General features: G+C 41.7%; 1 protein-coding gene across 2 annotated transcripts in view; it reads right to left on the reverse strand.

Moving 5' to 3' along the window:
• The window catches only part of Wdtc1 (WD and tetratricopeptide repeats 1), a 44,867-nt gene that overhangs the window by 10,457 nt on the left and 15,347 nt on the right, over positions 1–19,063 (reverse strand). For both annotated transcript variants that reach the window (XM_010632785.3, XM_010632791.2), the window contains 8 exons: positions 10,788–10,834; positions 10,265–10,376; positions 6,576–6,763; positions 3,856–4,038; positions 3,095–3,189; positions 2,351–2,466; positions 1,054–1,129; positions 382–490 (listed from right to left, as the gene is read on the reverse strand). In XM_010632785.3, the coding sequence (XP_010631087.1) occupies positions 382–490; positions 1,054–1,129; positions 2,351–2,466; positions 3,095–3,189; positions 3,856–4,038; positions 6,576–6,763; positions 10,265–10,376; positions 10,788–10,834 (926 nt within the window). The remainder of the gene's footprint in view (positions 1–381; positions 491–1,053; positions 1,130–2,350; positions 2,467–3,094; positions 3,190–3,855; positions 4,039–6,575; positions 6,764–10,264; positions 10,377–10,787; positions 10,835–19,063) is intronic.

Below are 19,063 nucleotides of genomic sequence, written 5' to 3' on the forward strand. Positions count from 1 at the left end.
GGTCAAAAAATTTGAGCACCTATACATCTAAAGTTCAGCATAGGGTCCAGCAGAGAACAGAGGCATGAATATACAACTGGATAGAGAATAATATAATAGGGGAGAGCCACTATGTGGGACCTCTTTTTGTAGAGTGCTCAGTGCTAAGAGACAGCGAACCTCGGGGCCCTACCCCAGCTATCAAGGGACTAGAGTGTCAGTCTCTGCATTATTGGTACCCTTGACGCCACCAGCCACCCTCCAAATTTCTGTGCCCCAGTCTCTACCCTCTCGGATCTGTGCCTGGTTGCCAGTCAGGAGGAAGGTTAATAGAACATGTCCCTTCCTCCAGTCCACAAGGTGTAATTGAGGAGGAAGGCTGGACAAGTCAGCTGGTCTCACCTGACATGGTCTGTATTTTCTGGTAGCCGGAAACCATTGCTATGAAAATGTAGGCCATTAGACACACCATTGGACACACCGTTGGTGGACATCTTGCCATTCTGGACTTCTGGCAGGGATGAAGAGAAAGTAGCAAAAACAACTCAGGAGGAGGTCCTTTTGGCTTCCATCACAGGGTCTGATGGTTCCATTGTGGGACTATTCTCCCGGGGTAAGAGGTTGGTCCCAGTTCCTGAGACCAACAGACCAGTGGGCAACAACATAAAGAAAAGCCTGCACGCCCTCTGCTGGCTGGCTGGGGACATAGCTTTAGCTTAAGGTTTCCCTTAGCTTGGGTAGAGGAGGGAATGAGGGATGAGGAAGTGCCTCCATCAATTGCAGACACCAGGAAAAAAAATCAATGAGCCAAAACGAACAGAGGAAGGGCAACTACCTAAGGTCCTCAAGACTACGGGAAAAACATCTTTTCAGAGGGAAGTGAAAATGGCTTGATGTAAAGATCTCTATGACCTATTATTATCTTCTTACTATAGTGACAGGGTCATTTTGGATATCTGCTCTTTTTGGACTATTGCAGCCAGAGTCCAAAGCAATGGGCCAGCTTCTCAGCAGAGGTAGCTGGCACTCAAACTCCCCAACCCACCTCAAGAGACTTGGTAATAAAGAACTTACCCCCTGAGGTGTGGCATTTTCTAGGCAAGAGGAAGGTGTATGGCCGCTGCTTGTAGGTCAAGTCAAACAGATAGACCTATTGTTGAGAAGCCAAGAAGAGAGATGGAGGCTGTGAGGCAAGGATGTGGCTGAACTACTATCAAGGCCATGGTGGCTCTCAAGAATTAGGATCTTGCATGCAGTGAGCACTGACCATGAAGTAGTTGAGCTAGCTCAGGAGGTATTTCCTGGAAGCTAACTTTAGGGAGGAAAATATTCTTAGTTTCTGGTCCCTGGGTTGGGATGTTTGATCTATCCAAAGTCCTGCTTGCATTAATTAAAATCATGTTTAAGTTGGAAAGGTCCTTAAAAGTCCCAAAGCCAAATGTCTCATTTTATAGGTGGGAAAACTGACAACTCAGAAGAGAAGCAACTTGCTTAAAGTAACACAACTGATTATTTTTCTCAGTAAGTAAATATCATCTATTGTTACTTAACTTTTTTTTTTTTCTTTCCAGTACTTGGAATTGAATCCAAGATCTTCACAATGAGCTACATTCCTGTCCTTTAAAAAATTTTTACACACAGTCTTGTGAAGTTGCCAAGCCTAGGCTCAAACTTGCAGTCCTCCTGTGTCAGCTTCTCAGAGTGCTGGGACTATAGGCATGAGCTACCACACACAGCTTTTCCCTTTCGTTTGTATATATCATGCTTTGCTTTGTAAAGTCATCTTCACCTGTCAGGTCTCCCATCAGCCTGGGGATGGGTCATATTTGCACTTATCCTCTCTCCGTTTATGATAATGCTAGTCACAGTGCTTAGTTTTTGTAGAATGAATTTATGTAAGGATTATGAAATACTAAATAAAAACACACAAAAAGAAGGTTTAGCAACCTGCCATTATCAAAGAACATTTCAGCGAGCTGGCCCTAAACCATAGCCTGGCTGCTTTCTCTGAGCCCCATAGATTTCCTCCTAGGAAAACAGAAGATAAGGAAACCGAGGCTCAGAAAAATGAAGAGACATGCTCAAAGTCACAGTGAATAGCTAGTAAACAGAAGGCAAGTGTTTGGCGATAGGTCTGTTAATTTCAGAGACTATGTTCTTAACCAAATCATTGTACTAGAAATGAAGAAAAAAAACAAGACCAGGTTAGCATACCTCTCTAGCAATCCTTATGTCACTTCCATATTTTGCCGTAATATCATTTACAATGAGGCTGTTTCTTTTGTCTGTCCCTAGGCAGTGACAGAAAGTACATAGCCCTGACTGTATGAGATGGTGGAGGGGCACAGTCACATCAGGCAGCTGAACTTACCTGCTCCCCTCCCATGTTGACTAGCAGCTCTGTGCCATTGGGGCTGAAGGTCACATAGGTGGCAACCAGCACTCTCAGACGGTTGTTATAGTCAGGCAGCTTCACTGGCAGATGCCCTGTAAGGAAGAGACAGTCACCCTAGGGTGAGGCTCCCAGTCCCCCTCAAAGGGGCGGAGGATTATGTGAAGACAGCTCAGGAAAATGAAGAGACATGCTCAAAGTCACAGTAAATAGCTAGCCACCATAAAACTGAAAATACTGAAAGTGTTAGCAATCAGCATCATAGAAGGAGCTGCAAGTGCTGGGCCTTTTCTAACAGCACTGGGTCAGTTTTTTGTTGTTGGTATTGTCTGTTTTTTTTTTTTTTTTGGAAACAGGGTCTCACTGTGTAGTTCAGGCTGGCCTTGAACTCACTTTGTAGCCCATGCTGGCCTTGAACTTACACGATCCTTCTACCTCAGCTTCCTGAGTGCTGAGTTATAGGCATGCGCCACCATGCCCAGCTCTGGGTCAATTGTTTTATATGCTTTATCTCAGTCATTAAAAACTCATTTTACAGAAAAGAAACTCAGATTAAATAATTTGCTAAAGATTGCCTAGCTGATCAATGGCAGAATTGGGATTAAAATCCAGGTCTGTCTGACTCTAAAACCCTTGCTCTTGACGAGTGCCATACTGTGCCCCTGTACTACCTCAGAATGAGTCAGTATCCAGCCAAAGGTCTGAGGCTGGGTTGAGGTCTACCTGCTACGTAATACTGGGCTGCACCATCCGGAAGGGGCTTCTGTCTGTCACAGAAAGTGTGGACACCTGCTGAAGGGCTCTGCTTCATGCTCTTTCTGGTGGGAAGGAAAATAAGACATGTTAAAAGTCTGTCCTGGCTAGAAAGACCACACTTCCTAGAGGAAGCCTAAATTTGTGTCCCTGAGAGATATAGGAGACACCTTTCTTCCTTACCTAAGTGACTCACAGGTCCACCCACTAAACAGCTATGGACAGACATTATACTGTTTTATCAAGTAGGTCCTATAAAGTGTCTGCATCCTCAGGGCCACCTTATTATCCCTATTTACAGATAAGGAGGCTAAGGACAAAAGCTCACTTCAAGGCATATAATGTGGGAAGGGGAACAGTGGTCACTCAAAATTTGTGAATGTAAGTAAAGCAGGGTACACACTGTTGCACCTGTCCCAAGAATCACAGAAAGCTCAGACTTTACAAGCCACTCAATTCTGGGACTTTTTAAGGGGCAGAGGGTTGTTGTGTATATTCTCCTTCTTCTTTATAATAAAGAATAAAATAAAATTACATGTATAAGACTATAACTCTGTATACAATCAATCGGTTTTAAAATTCATGCATACACAGACACAAACACACTTCAAAAAGAAGCAGAGATGGCCATGAGGGAATATGGCAGCAGATTCCAAAGGACTTGTCCGTCCTTAGACAGAAAGCTAAGGGACTTGCTAACCTCCTTAGACAGGAAGCTAAGCTGCTCATACCTGTGGTTGTGGATCATGCGAATGTCATAGAGCCTCACAAAGGGCCCACTGGCCCCTACTGCCAGGCAGTTGTTGTCCTGGGGATTGACTGTGAGGCACTTGGCCTCCACCAGCTGGCCGCAGTACTCTGTCAGATCAATCAGCACCTCTGAGTGTTTGCTGTTCTCCCGGAGGTCATACTGGCTGCGAGAGAGAAGAGAGTTAGGGGTCCAGGTCCTTGTGTGGAGGAAGGGGAAGGAGCCAAATCATCCTTAGGCAAGAGGACTGGGAAGAGCACTGGACAACTTTGTAAATAATTAAAAATCATTCCCATTTTTTAGTGCCCATTGTGTGCCAGGTGCCTATAGTACCTTCTCAGTTTTATCCTGATGCAGCCTCTTAGCATACATACTGTACTTATTTTACAGATGTTGATATTATTTCTATTATTATACTGCCACTAATATTCTTAATGAAAATGTGTTTAAAGCCCAGTAATGTCCCTATGTGTCTTTACATGCATATTTAATTAAATCCCATATCATCTCTACTACCCTTAGAATACTGGGTTCCAAACAAGTTAAATAATCCATCTGGGTGACACAGCTAATACGTGCAGAGCAGGGATAAGTTACCAAAACTGCATTTAAACTACTTTCCTGTGTTCCTTCCTAACCTAATTACTTTTATGAGATAAAAGAAGCATGGAGGTAACAGAAAAGAACATTTGAAGGATATCTAAGAGCTACCTAGAAATACCAAGGGCCAAGGTCAGCCCCACAGTGAAGGTAATGCCAAGACACTCAAAAGCAGCAGCAAACTCTCAGAGCTCCAGCCTGGGGAATACACAGGTACCTGAAGAGTGAGAAGGGACGATGCCTACATGCTCGCCCGCCTCTTGCCTAGACACCTGTAACAATCTCTTCACTATTTGCCTTGCCGTTGTAAGCCATCTTCACCAGATGCTCATTCTAAAATAGTTTTACATCGCTCTTCTGCCCCCAAATTTGCAAATTCCTCAACACTTTTAGTATGAGTTTATTTTGAGTTTACTTTTACTAACTCCACAGTCTGGTTTTTAAACCTGATTTCACCAGAATTCTTTTTATCCTGTGCATGTCACTTTTATCTCTGCCTTCCCAAACTCCACTCATGTTGGGGAATCCACTCTGTTTTTCCTTGCCCATACAAATCCCAGGTGTTCTCACCCAGCTTATGTTTACCTGCTTTGAGGATATCCTCCCTGACTGTGGCTATGCCTAAGTTCCAAGGGTCTCACCAACATCCTAGACACTCAGGTCCTACCAGCTGGCCCTGCCACAGCCTGGTCAGTCAAGGTCAATTAGTGCATCAGAGTACACTGACCCCTGAGCACTTTCTGTCATCTACAGACCATGCTAAAGTTTTATATGCTCTGTTTCAATTTTAATGCTCAGATTGACAAAGGAGATACTATTATTATTCTACTTTACAGGTACAGAAACTAAGGAACCTTAGGGGTCAGGTGACAAGCAGGCAAACACTAATTTAAAGAGCTGGGATTTAATCTCAATTCTGACTTCAGTGGCATACTTATAATTACTATTTTATAATTATACAACTTAGACAGATACTTCTCTGTAACAGGGAAGACAGCACAAAGGCCTACTCCAGGGAGGCAGATTAAAGCAGGTTGAGGAAATGAAAAAGTTCTAAGGTTGCATATGAAGAAAGAAGTTAAAGAAGGGCAGTGATAGCCAGCCAAAGTGGTGCATGCCTATACTCCCAGTCTCTCAGGCAGCTGCGGCTGAGATGGGACAATCTCTTGAAACTATAAGTTCAAGAATAGCCTGGCTGACATAATGAAACCTTGTGTCAAAACAAACAAAACACAAAAACACAAAAGAACAGTGTGTGGGACACCACTGGTGTGGCTTGGTGTAGGAATGCTTGCTTAACATGCTTGAGGCCCTAGGTTTGTTCCCTAGCACTTGGGGAGTGGGTGCCGCCACCATTTTAAGATGAAGGGAAGTAGAAGCAAACATATAATACAGGGCATTGGAAATAGGAACAATCTACTTTCCCATTTCTGGCTCACTCTCCCCATCCCAGGCATCTGCTCAGTGATCAACTGATCAAGGGTAATGTGTCAAATGTCTCTATGTACTAGGTACTGTTCTAGGGATACAACCAAGAAGAGAGACTTGGAGCTACTTTAAGAGAGTTTACTACTCAGTGCAGATACACACATAAAAGTAAACCCACAACTAAAATTAAATAACTACAGATGGTGATTACAGTTATACAGGAAACAATTATGTTAGTAAATCAGAATAATACCTATCTACTTTAAGTCAGACAAGGTGCTTCTGAAAAGGTGACTCAAGCTGATACCCTTAGGTGATAAAAAGTCAGATACGGAAAGAGCTGAGGACTGAGACTCCTAGGTAAAGGAAAGAGCAAGTATGAACACACCGCAACAACAGAGACCTAAGCATGTGAGTGAGGTGATGAGAGAAGGCCCATGGGTCTGGAGGCAGTCCAGAGGATGGTAAAGAGTAGGGAGAGTAAGGGCGGGGCAAGCAAATATTCCCAGCTGGGTTTGTACACAGACAATTGCCCTGGGCAGCTAAGTGAGGCTGGAAATCTGTTGGCTGGAGGAGCCAGGCTCATGAAAGGAAGAACTGTCTGCAGATGGGATGGAGAGTTACCATGCACTAGGAGCAAGGGAGGCAAAGGTCACTCCATACCCAGAACCTTACCGGATAAGCCCATCCTCAGCAGCACTCCAGAACGTGTTGGGCCACATGGGTGCTGTGGCAATGCGCTTCACCCGGTTTGTATGGTCTCCAAACATGTGGATAGTCTCCTTTACTGTTAGGTCGTGAACATGCACCTTGGAGTCAGCTGCCCCCGTGATCAAGATGCGGTCTCCAGCGTGAGGCAGGAACTGCTCAGGACAGAATGAAGAAGGTATTGGCAGGTGATGCAGGTAGAGATGGTCAATGAAGGAGATGAGCCTGAATATCAGCACCCTACTTCCCTCTCCACATCAGAAACAAAGATAAGAAAATGAGCCCAAGACAAGTGACTTTGGATAAGTAGTATCCTGTAGATCTAACAGTCAATGTCAAAATACATACCTGAACTACCAGAGGAACCCTTTTCCTTTGATTCTTTCCCAAGAAAAACCTGAGTAGATGGTCATCAGTTGTTATCGTTTACTAAAACTTTACCATGTAGCAGACACAAGGAAACTACACTGTCTTACTGAAACTTAAAACAATTCCCTTAAAAGTTGAGGTTTGGATGCTGGAAGTGTAGCTAAGTGGTAGAATATGTGCTCAGTATGCTTGACAGTCTTGGATTCAATCTCTGACACCTCCTCAAACAATTAAAAAATTAAGGTTCTGCACTAATATGCAGAAGGAATGCATTAAACCTTACTCTGACTCTCACTGCCATTCTGCCCCATTATGACTATTTTTGGGTTTAGGAGATTAAACCCAGGGCCCTGTGCATACTAACCATGTGCTCTACCACTGAGCAACACTCCCCAGCCCACGAAGACTATCTAATAACCTAGGGATTAAGTAATAAATTAATACTATAATAAAAAAGGAATTATAAAAGAGTAGGTTTTAAATTCTTCAACTGTTTTTGAAGAACAATCTAGCAATTGATAACAAAAATAAAAATTATTTCTACCTTCTGACCCAAAACTGTCACTTCTAAGGAATAATCCAAAAAGGAAAGAGAGGGCTGGGGATGTAGCTTAGTGACACCTTGCCTGCCTGGCAAGTGCAAGGTCCTGAGTTTGATCGCTGGTATCAAGAAATAAAACAAAACAAAACAACAAAAAAGGAGAGACCGGAGCAGAAATATAGGCAGTACTCCTTATACTAGCAGGGTTGACACGGCTCAAATATTGGACTTGAGGAATAGCTGACCACCAAGAGATGCACCTCTATACAGTATTATAAAGAACAGGACCCCCACCATCCTGATGTTGAGAACTCAGGACTCCAGAGAACATCCAGCACAAACAAAATAGTCACAACACTACTTTGAATAATAATGTCTTAGAAAGTATTAATTCTATCACCTAACTTTTTTGAGACTGGTTTGGGCTATGTAGTCCAGGCTGGCCTCGAACTCATGATCCTCCTGCCTTAGCCTCCCGAGTGCTGAGATTACAGACACGTACCACCACGCCTGGCTTCTATCACCTAATTTTGAGAAGAAAGTATTTGGAGGTGGTGTTAGTGGTGTTTTTCTCTTATTTTGAGTTAAAAAAACTAAAATGTTTTGTTTCTTTTTTAACTGAAAAGTTCCTCTCAACTCACACTAAGGCTGAGTACCAGGTGTGAAGAATAATTCTTTTTTCATATATGCTTCTTCATTGGCTCAGTAGGAAAAAGATGGATGAAACAGAATCCTATCATATTTAGGGATAATCAGGAATCTTTCATCCTGTCTGGAAATAGCATTTAATTCCCGGCACAACAAAAATAAAAAGGTGAACCTTTATCATGGGCCGTGGCTGCTGCCATACTTCTCACACTGTAGTTGCCACCAGGGGGTGCACATGGGTGAATACAGCAACTTCTATCTAATGTTTTGACTATCTAAATAGAGCAGAAGTCTTTTCCATATTTTTTTAACAGAAGAAGAGGCTGATGGCCTGGAGATCAGTGCCTTACCATTAGGGAGTTTCAAGATGTTAAATTCTAGCCTCTGAACTTAACATTTTGTGTTTTATGGTGCCAAACAGATGGCTCAGGTTCCTTTCCCTAGGTCTGATTGCACAGATCCAAACTGGACCTAACACTTTTCAGGGGCAGCAGTCTCTATTGGTCAGGTAAAAGATGAAATGTTAATGTTTTGTCTTTTAAAAAATCACAGAAGTTGGCCTAGAATGGGCCCTTGGAATAAGTGTGAATCAGAACTTGGGAAAGAGGCAGGGTTCAGGGAAAGAAGTAGGTTTTGAGTTCTAATCTACTTTTTGGTTCGGGTACTATGTCATTTTTTTCTTTTTTTAGTAGCAGGGATCAAACTCGGGACTTTGCTTTGCAAGGCAGGTGGCGGCACCACTGAGCTAAATTCCTGGCCCTCATTTTTCTTGATATTAATGAGGAAAGTATTTCTTAGATTACAGAGGCATTCTGGTGGCCAGCCAGCCTTACTCTCATGTACCTCCATTATAGACTTTCAATGTTTGAAAGGCCCTTCTTTACAGATCACTTCCTCCAACCTTAAACCTAGCAAAGTGCCAAATGAATGGACAATCTCAGAGCTATGATATTTACCTATCCTCAGAAGGCTGCTCTACCTTTTTCAAATAGCCCTACGTATCAGACAATTCTTCCCTTCCCCGGGAACACATGTGCTTCTGTGGGTTCATAGCCATTTGTCCTAAGTTTATTCCCTGTAATCAAAAAAGACAAGTCTCATGTCACTTTCATATAACAGGTCTTCAATGGTCCTCTTCTCAGCTCAGCTTTCCTCTACCAACAAGTCAAAAGGTTTTTTCTTATAAAAAGTGACTAAAAGAACCTGTGTCAGATGCTTGAAAAAAATCAGCTTAAATATTGGATGGTTTCTTTAATATGAGAAATCTAAAATATAAAGAGCAAAATAAAATATCAATAATAGGAAAAATGTAGACAGATCCTTTGCAAAAAGGGAAGGAGACCAAAGGATGGAAGAAGGAGGAAAAAGAGAGGTGAAAAAATAATATGATTTATGTACATGTACCCACATCCCATGAAGAATATAATCATTAAGTACTGCAAACTTGTACTAATAAAAAAGTGAAAACGGAAAAAAAAAAAATTCAGGCTGGGTCTAGCGGCTCATGCCTGTAATTCAAGCACTCTGGGAGGCTGAGCAGAGGCATCACGTTTGAACTCAGTGTGGGCAATTAGCAACTTAGTGAGACTCTGTCAAAATTAAAAGGTGCTGGGCTGGGGATTTAGCTCAGTGGTGCTGCGCCCATCTTGCAAGCGTAAGGTCCTCAGTTTGATCCCTGGTACTACATACAAAAAAATGTAAAAGGTGCTAGAGATATACCTCAGTGCAGAGGCCCTGGGTTCAATACCCAGTGGCATAAAAAAAAAAGGAGGAAACAGCTCAGAGAGGTCAGGTGATTTACTTAGTTCACACAAATTCCAAGAGGCAGACAAGGGAGCCAATCCCAGTCAACCCCTAAATTCATGCTCAGAACCATTTCCCCATCATCACTGCTCACATAAATATAAACCCATTTTGAGGTGACTTCTTGGTTTCAAAAATGGAAGAGCATGGAAAAGAGATGGGGTTCAAGCATCCAAACGAGATGCTCAGAGCACAGGGTGTCTGTGACCCCATGGGGGTACATGGGACACACACATCAACATGACCATGCCCACAGCCCAACATCCCTTTCACCTGCTATGGCTTTCACACTCACCTTCACAGAGAAGATATTTGCAGTGTGTCCCGTGTGCATGGAGAGCAGCTTCTTGTGGTGCAGCGGGTCCCACACAATTGTGTGCTGGTCATCGGAACCAGAAGCCAGCAAACTACAAGCAGAGTGAGAGGCTCTGACCTCTTCTCAAGTTCCCAGGTCCCTTCCCCACTTTCACATTCCTAAAGGAATTGGGCCACACAGAACTCAAAGAATAATAAACGTCATAGAATTTAAGATTATTTTATAAAAATTAGTAGTTTCTCTTCTATTTTGTCCTAAGAATTTCCCATTATGCCTAAACATACTGACTATTAAAAAACAGAGTGTGGATGGTCATCCAAATTTCCATTGTACTTGGGATTAATGATTTAACTGTGTATTGATAATCATGGGCTAAGCTTAAGAAAGGCTATGGTGTCTTTTCACTTTGATTCACTCTTCTCCTTAAATCACCTGAGAGGAAGGAATCCTCTTCTCCATGGCTCCTCACCCTCCTCTCCATAAGCCTCTAGCTCATACTTACTCTCCTTTCTCATTCCATTCCAGACAGTTGACACATCCTGAGTGACCCTAGGGGAACAAACGGAAAGGGATAAGAAGACAGCGAGTTAGAGGTTCTCCTTCAGTATTGCGAAGTAGAACTGGGCACATGAAATGACCTTTCCATCTTCACTGTTTTCCAGAACATGTTAATGGCAAGAACTGATTAAACTGCTTGGCATCTTATAATTTCATTTGACACTAGGCACCCCTGAGCTATAAAGGATAGATTTCATCAATCCCATTTTGCAGAAAAGTTAGGTGAAACTCAGATAGCACTTAAGTGGTACAGATGAGATCCAAAAAATTTTTCTTTTACTACTAAAAGGGATATGTGCACCACCAGGCGTGGTGGCGCACACCTATAATCTCAGTACTCGGGAGGCTAAGGCAGGAGGATCACTGTTTGAGACCAGCCTGGGCTACAGAGTGAATTTTAGGTCAGTCTCAACTACACAGTGAGACCCTGACTCAAACCCCACCCCAAAAAGGGGAGATATGTCAACAGACCCTTCAGAGGATAGTCCCTTCAAGGAATAGTCCTTACAAAAGTATAATCTTTCAATAATCCAACACATGTTTATCAAGCACTTACTAAATGGCAGGTACTGTTCAGAGACTGGGGTATGACAGTATACAAAATAATGTCCCTGGTCTTTGGAAGTTTACTTCATGCTAGGAGAATGGGCTAGTCTTGATCTTGGAAATGTGAAGTGAGAAACACAGAGAGACTGAGGTAGTTAACAGCAGATGCTAAAGCTGAAAGCATGTATAGAAATCACAGCAAGCTAGAGTTGTGAGGACACAGAATTCATGAATAAACAGGAGGTCTAAAGAAGTAGACACATATCTTCCATTGTAGAATAAATCTCTAGGCATTCCAACAAACTCTTCTTTCTGTTCTTCACCTTCCCTCATTCTAGCAGCACTTTGATATACATTCAATTATTACTTTCCTGCCCCAAATCAAAGCATGTGTTTCAGGAAGCACAGAACCACTGTTCTTGCTAGTGATGAGTTCAGGAACTTAGCCTAAACCAAATAGTGTGGCATTCACTTGGCTACAGCAATTGACTCTGAAGTGAACCTATAACCTCAACCAGATGCAAGTGGGAACAGGTACTGTGAGCTTCTGAAGCTTTCTCATTCTTAGAAGAATCTATGGGAGAAATGCCTTTTTCTCCCTCTGAATGCTGAGGATACTGCATGAAACTTGGAATTGCTGCACACCTTTTACCACCATGTATGAAGTTAGCCTTAGGGTAAAATCAACACACAGAGAGCTTAAAGAAAGGAATCAGAAAAATGGAGCCAGAATGACCAGACTAACCAACTTTGACATCTATCTGCGCCTGCCCTTCCAGTTAGGTGAACCAATCAGTTCATTACTGTTTAAGGCAATATGAGTTAAAATGTTTACTTGTGGCCCAAAGCATCCTAAACAATAATTTCAATCCATTCTTCAGATCTCAGTTTGTAGGTACTTCTTCAAGAAGCCTTCCCTGCAGTGGATTTGAGCAGGAGGGAACCCTTCCTTGGGCTCCTACTATCATACTGCAGTATGGCTCTGTTGTCAATGTGCTTTTTTCCCCTAGACTGAGGCCTGAGAAAGCAAGCAGGCTATGTGGATTATGTTTATCACATCCCTAAGGCCAGAAGGCCAGGCACAGTGCTTGGCAGGTATCTGCTGCCTACGTGATCAAATAGGTCCAGTGGGACAAGAAGCAGGAGATATGGACAGGGTTATCTTTCAAAAGTCTAGTCAGAAAGGTGGTTCCTGTGCTTTCTCCTTTCCTCCTATCCCTTGTCCTGTAAGGACCTCTGAGTGGAAAGTCATTTCTTCCAGTTCTCTACTTGTATACATGAATGACGTGCTCTGCTCAAACCCGGCAAATCACTTGCTGACCCGAGGCTTCTTATCTTCCCCTGGCACTTGGTTGAAACCCCACATATATGTCTAGTTACTCTTTCTGGGTCAGGATCATTTCTGTCCTTGGTCCTCTAAGGCTATAGTCCAGGCTATAAATTAATTGCACCGGGGTGGGGGTGGGAGTGTCATTGCTTCATCCTAGAATCTCCCAGAGAATCAAGGGCCTTAAATGACTGCCACTTAGTGAGAGCTTACTAAGAGCTGGACACAGCGAAGCTGAGCACATGTGGTAGGCAAAATAATGGCTCTCTACAGAGGTCCATGTTCTAATTCTCTGAAACCTGTGAATACATTATTTTAGGTGGCAAAAGGGCTTTGCAGACATGATTATGGTTGAGGACCTTGAGAAGGAAAGATTATCCTCGATTATCTAGATGGACCCAATTTAATCAACTGAGTATTTAAAATTAGAGAACCTCTGCTGACTGCAGATGACTAGAGAGATGGAGGTGTGGAAGGGACTAGATCACTATAGTTGGCTTTGAAGACAGAGGAAGGGGCCTTGGAGCCAAGAGATGTGACCACCTCTAGAAATGGCAATAGCAAGAAGATGGATTGTATTTCCAGCCATAACTGCCAATGCCTTGATTTTAGTCAGTGAGACCTGTGTCATACTTCTGATCTATAGTACTACAGGATAATTTACGTTGTTTTAAACCACTAAGTTTGTAATAATTTATTTGGCAGCAATAGAAACTAGCACAGCACTCTATATTAAATACCTCACTTCAGAAATGAAAAAAACATTGCTAAGAGAGGTTGGGGCCAGGGATTTAGCTCAGTGGTACTGCTGCCTGCCTCGCAAGTGGAAGGTCCCAAATTCAATCCCTGGTACCAAAAAAAAAAAAAAAAGATAGAGAGGTCGGGCAGTTTGCTTAACACGGGCATGGCTAACAGAGACAGAATGCAGGACTGTAACTCACGATCTCAGGCTCTAAGGTACAATCTGAAAAACAAATTAATGCTTCCAGAATGATTGTACTTGTTTTCAAATCTCAACTTCTGTAGGTTTTAGCTAAAAATTTAAGTATTCATAGGATAACATCTTAGTTACTTTTCTCCCATTGCTGAGACAAAAAAGCAGCTAGGGACCTTAATAGCATCTCACTGATGCTTTTATCTTATTCAGACTACCTAGGAAGGTAGAACTCATGCTCTTAATCCTAGTGCCCTCGGGCCTAGCCCCACCAAGAATCAATCACACACTCTAGATTTAGCCACCTCCAAAATAGCCTAGACCACACAAGGCTTTGGAGAGGGGGTATCTAGACACAAGTCATAACAGACAGTAAGGCAAGGCACAACTAAAATTCACACTAGAAAGTTTTTCCTTACACTGAGCCCACACACCTATAGCCCACCTTGCAAAATATGTCTATTTATTCAATCTTTAAACAGTTATCTGAACACCCACTATATGCTAAGCATTATTTTAATTTTATTTTTTTCTGGTACTGGGGATCAAACTCAGGACCTTGTGATTGCAAGGCAGGCACAGTGCCACTGAGCTACATCCCTGGCCCCTTATTTTTAGTTTTTATCTTTTAGCTGTGCTGGGGATTGAATCCAGGGTCCTGTGGATGCTAGACAAGTGCTCTACCACTGTGCTAGTCTCCAGCCCAATGGTAGACATTCTTATACATGCAAACGCTATTGTGATGAGAGAGAACTTTAGTGGGAAGGGGAGAAAAAAGACATGAATCAACTGTGAGTTCAGATTATGATTAGTGCTATGAAGAATGGGCTGGGAACAGCATCCCATACCTGTAACTCCAGCACTCTAGGAGGCTGAGGCAGGAGGGTCACAAGTTCAAGTCCTGCCCTGGCAACTTATCAAGGCCCTGTCTCAAAATAAAAAATAAAAGGGCTGGGGATATGGCTCAGTGGTAGAGTATGCCCACATCTGATCCCCAGCAGCGCAAAAAACAAAATAAAACATAGTATAGGACAAACTTTAGATGTATTCCAGTGGTCAGAGAAAGGCCTTTGAAGAAGTGAGTTTTATTTTTATTTATTTATTTTTTTGGTACTGGGATGAACTCCCGATTGAGCTTGCAAGGCAGGTGGTGAACCACTGAACTAAGTTCCCAGCCCTAAAGAAGTGATATTTGAGGAGAAATCCGAATGCTGAGAAGAAACAAGTTACACAAAGATCTGAAGAAAAAGCACCCCAGGGTCGGGCGTGGTGGCGTACACCTGTAGTCCCAGCACTGGGGAGGCTGAGGCAGGGGGATCACTGTGAGTTCGAGACCAGCCTGGGCTACATAGTGAGTTCCAGGTCAGTCTCAACTACATAGTGAGCCAGATCAGATCCCCAGCCCATTGCCTGAAATTTTGAGTAAATTAGTGACTGCCTCCTACTTTGGTCCTCTGGTGCTTCAAAGAATGAGTTTACTCCATCATCTAAAGTTGACAACTTTTTCTGTAAAGGGCCGGACAGAAGATATTCTAGGCTTTGCACACCATATGGTCTCTGTCTGCATCACTGAGTTCTGCTGTTGAATCACTAACACAGACAGACAATACATAAATGAATGAGTGTGGCTGTGTTCCAATAAAACTTTATTTATAAAAACAGGTGGCAGTAGGCTTGAAAATCATATGGCAATGCAAAGGCCCTAGAATAGCCAAAACAATCTTGAAAAAGAACAAAGTTGGAAGACTCACACTTCCCAATTTCATAATTTGTTACAAAGTGGTACTGGCACAAGGAATAGACATTTAGATCAATGGAATACAATTCATAAATAAATCTATACATTTATGGTTAATTGATTTCTAAAAAGAGTGCCAAGATAACTCAATGGGAAAAACAATAGTCTTTTCAAGAAATAGTGGGCCAGGGATTTAGCTCAGTGGTTCCATCACCTGCCTCGCAAGTGCAAGGGCCCAAGTTCGATCCCCAGTACCAAAAAAAAAAAAAAAAAAAAAAAACTAAATTTAAAAAAAAAAAAAAAAAAAAAAAAAAAGAAAAGAAATGGTGCTGGGACAACTGGATGTTTACATGTAAAACAATGAAGTGGGACATCAACTTCATACCATCTATAAAAATTGATTCAAGCTGGGGATTTAGTTCAATGGTTCCGCCATCTGCCTCACAAGTGCAAGGTTCCAAGTTCTATCCCTGCCTGAAGCACACACACACACACACACACACACACACACACACACACAAAAGATTCCAAATGGATCAAAGACCTACATGTCTAAAACAATGTAACACTCAGAAGACAGCTTTAAAATCTTCATGATCTTGATTTCTTAGAGAGAGCACCAAAAGCACAAGATATAAGAAAAAATAAACTGGAAGTTATTAAAATAAAAACTTGTGCATCAAAGGCACTATATCAAGAAAATGAAGACAAGACAGACTAAGAGAAAATATTTCAAACTATACATGAATAAGGAATTCATAAATCAATAAAAAGGCAATCCAATGAGAAAATGGACAAAGAATCTGAACAGACATTTCCCCAAAGAAAATTATACAAATATGGTCAAATAGCACATGAAGAGATGTTCAACATCATTGGGTACTAGAAAGATGAAAGTCAAAACTACAATGAAATACCACTTTATATTCACTATGATAGCTATAATAAAAAGATAGATAAGAGGTATTGGTAAGGATGTTGAGAAATTGAAACTGTTCCATATTTCTTTTGGGTATGTAAAATGGTGGTATCAATTCAAGAAATAGTTTGGCAGTCTTCAAAGAGTTAAACACTGAGTTAATATATGAGCCAGGAATTTCACTCTTAGGCGCCATATCCAAGAGAGTGGAAAACTGTATACCCACCCAAAACTTGTGCATCCATGTTCGTGGCAGCATTAATCATAATAGCCAAAAAAAGAAACATCCCCAATGTCAAGTAATAAGTGGATAGATAAGACATAGTTTATGTGTATAATATTACTTGGTCATAAAAGAAATGAAGTAGTGATTCATGTTACAACATGGAAATACGCTAAGTGAAAAGAAACCAGACACAAAAAGCAATATATCATATGATTTTGTTGATGTGAAATGTCAAGAGAAAAAGTAGACTGATTGGTGAAGTGAGACCAGGGATGGGAGATGGGAAGTGACTTTGAATATGGGTAAAAGGCACTTTTTTTTTTTTTTTTTTTTTTTGGCTTTTTGAACAGGGTCTCACTATGTAGTTGAGACTGACTTGGAACTCACTATGTAGCCCAGGCTGGTCTCGAACTCACAGCGATCCTCCTGCCTCAGCCTCCCAAGTGCTGGGATTACAGGAGTGCGCCACCATGACTGGCAAAGACACCTTTTTAAAAGAATTTTTGAGACAGAGTCTGGCTGGTCTCAACCAAACCCCTGGCAATCTTCTTGTCTCAGCCTACCAAGTGTTGAGATCACAGGTATGTGCCACCACACCTGGAAAGAGGCTCCTTTTTAAAGTGATGAAAATGTCCTGGATGCTGGGTGTGGTAGTGCATGCCTATAATCCCAGCCCTTGAGAGAGACTAAAGGAGGATGGCCGCAAGTTTGAGGGCAGCCTGGGATACATACCGAGTTTAAGGCCACCCTGAACTACATATAGCAAGACCTTGTCACAAAACAAAACAAAACAAACAAAAAAGGAAAATAGAAAATGTCCTGGAATTAGCACCAACAGTAGCAGAACTTTGTGAATATACTTTAAAACCACTGAACTGTACTCTTAAGCAAAATGTAAAATAAAACAGGTGGCATCTAGATTTGGCTCACAGGCTATAACTTGCTGACTCCTTGATAATCCTTAAAATCTCTCACATAGTCAGATTCCCTCTCTTTTTTTCTTTGAATGTGACTATTTAATGAATTTGGTATCTAGTTCACTTCTCTAAAATGATATTATAATACAAAACAAAGTTAAAACTGACAAGTCTGTTAGACTCAGGTTACCCCATACCTATGGAACTGCTGTGGTCTATCAATTCTATTCAAAAAGAAAGTACACCTAGTTTAATATGATTTGCTTCCATAAATTTATAATTTGAATTTATCCTCAAAATATACAACAAAATGGAAACAAAAAACAGTCAGGTCAGATTGTGAAGGTAAGACACATAGTTGACCCTCCATTTCCATGACATCCATATCTGTGGACTCAACTAGTCATAGATAGGAAATATAGTTAAGACTGTGACATTTATATTGAATATGTGCAGACTTTTTATAAATGGCAATGGAGACATTTTTAGGGGGTGCACTGGGAATCTAACTCAGGACCTTGCACTTGCCAGGCAGGTGTGGAGCCACTGAGCTACATCCCCAGCCCATGTTGTTCTTGAAACTGTACAGTATAACATCTATTTTAGGGATGGGGATGTAGCTCAGTGTTTCTGTCACCTGCCTTGCAAGCGAAAGGTTCCAAGTTCGATCCCCAGTACCAAAAACAACAACAGCAGCAACAATTTTCACAGTATTTATATTTTATTAGGTACTGAAACTACAGAGATGACTTACATTATTTGAGAAAATGTGGGTAGGTCATATGAAATACCACACCACTTTACATAAGAGACTTGACCACCTGAAGATTTTGGCATCTGTGGGAAGTCCTGGAACATCTCCCAAGTATATCAAAAGATGACTGTATTCTATATGCAATTTGTTTGTGGACAATATTAAGGCAAGAAAATGATCCACCAAGCCAAGAACTATTTATTAAACCTTTTAAAAAAGCAGACAGGAAAAAAAAAAAAAAAAAGCAGACAGATGGCTGAGGTGGGAAGAATCTGAACTCTATAGTCAATAAGACCTGATATAAATTTTACTAATCTCTCTCTTTTTTTTGGTACTGGACATCGAACTTGGGTCGGACTCGGGTCGTTGCGCTTGTGAAGCAGACAGGGGATGCACTGAGCTAAATCCCTGTCTAATTTTACTAATCTTATTTCCCCCACTTTTATGGCCTAATAAATGCTCAGTTTTGATTGGGTATGGTGGTACATTCCTGTAGTCTCAGCACGGGAGGCCGAGTCGAGAGGGTGGCCTCTAGTTCAGGGCAAGCCTGAACTACATATCTAGACTTTGTCTCAAACAAACAAAATGCTCAGTTTTAATTATAAAGTAAGGGCCAGTTCTCTCTCTTCTCAATGTGTTCCATGTGTTTAATCTTGTACCAAGAAATTCCACAGGTGAACAGAAGAGGAGAGATTAAAGTGTGATCACAACTTCTAGAGTGAACATCGAAGATCTGGTTGATCTAACTGAAAATGAAAGCAAGTATTCCCTCACTCAAAGGTTAGGATTGCAGGCTATGAGCTGGAATTCCAGCTACATGGTTCCTGTCCAGTTAGGACAATAAAATTCACTGTGCCAA

This window comes from Fukomys damarensis, unplaced genomic scaffold (genome assembly GCF_012274545.1).
Source record: "Fukomys damarensis isolate Sample0158 unplaced genomic scaffold, DMR_v1.0_HiC HiC_scaffold_23, whole genome shotgun sequence".
NCBI classification, from domain to species: domain Eukaryota; kingdom Metazoa; phylum Chordata; class Mammalia; order Rodentia; family Bathyergidae; genus Fukomys; species Fukomys damarensis.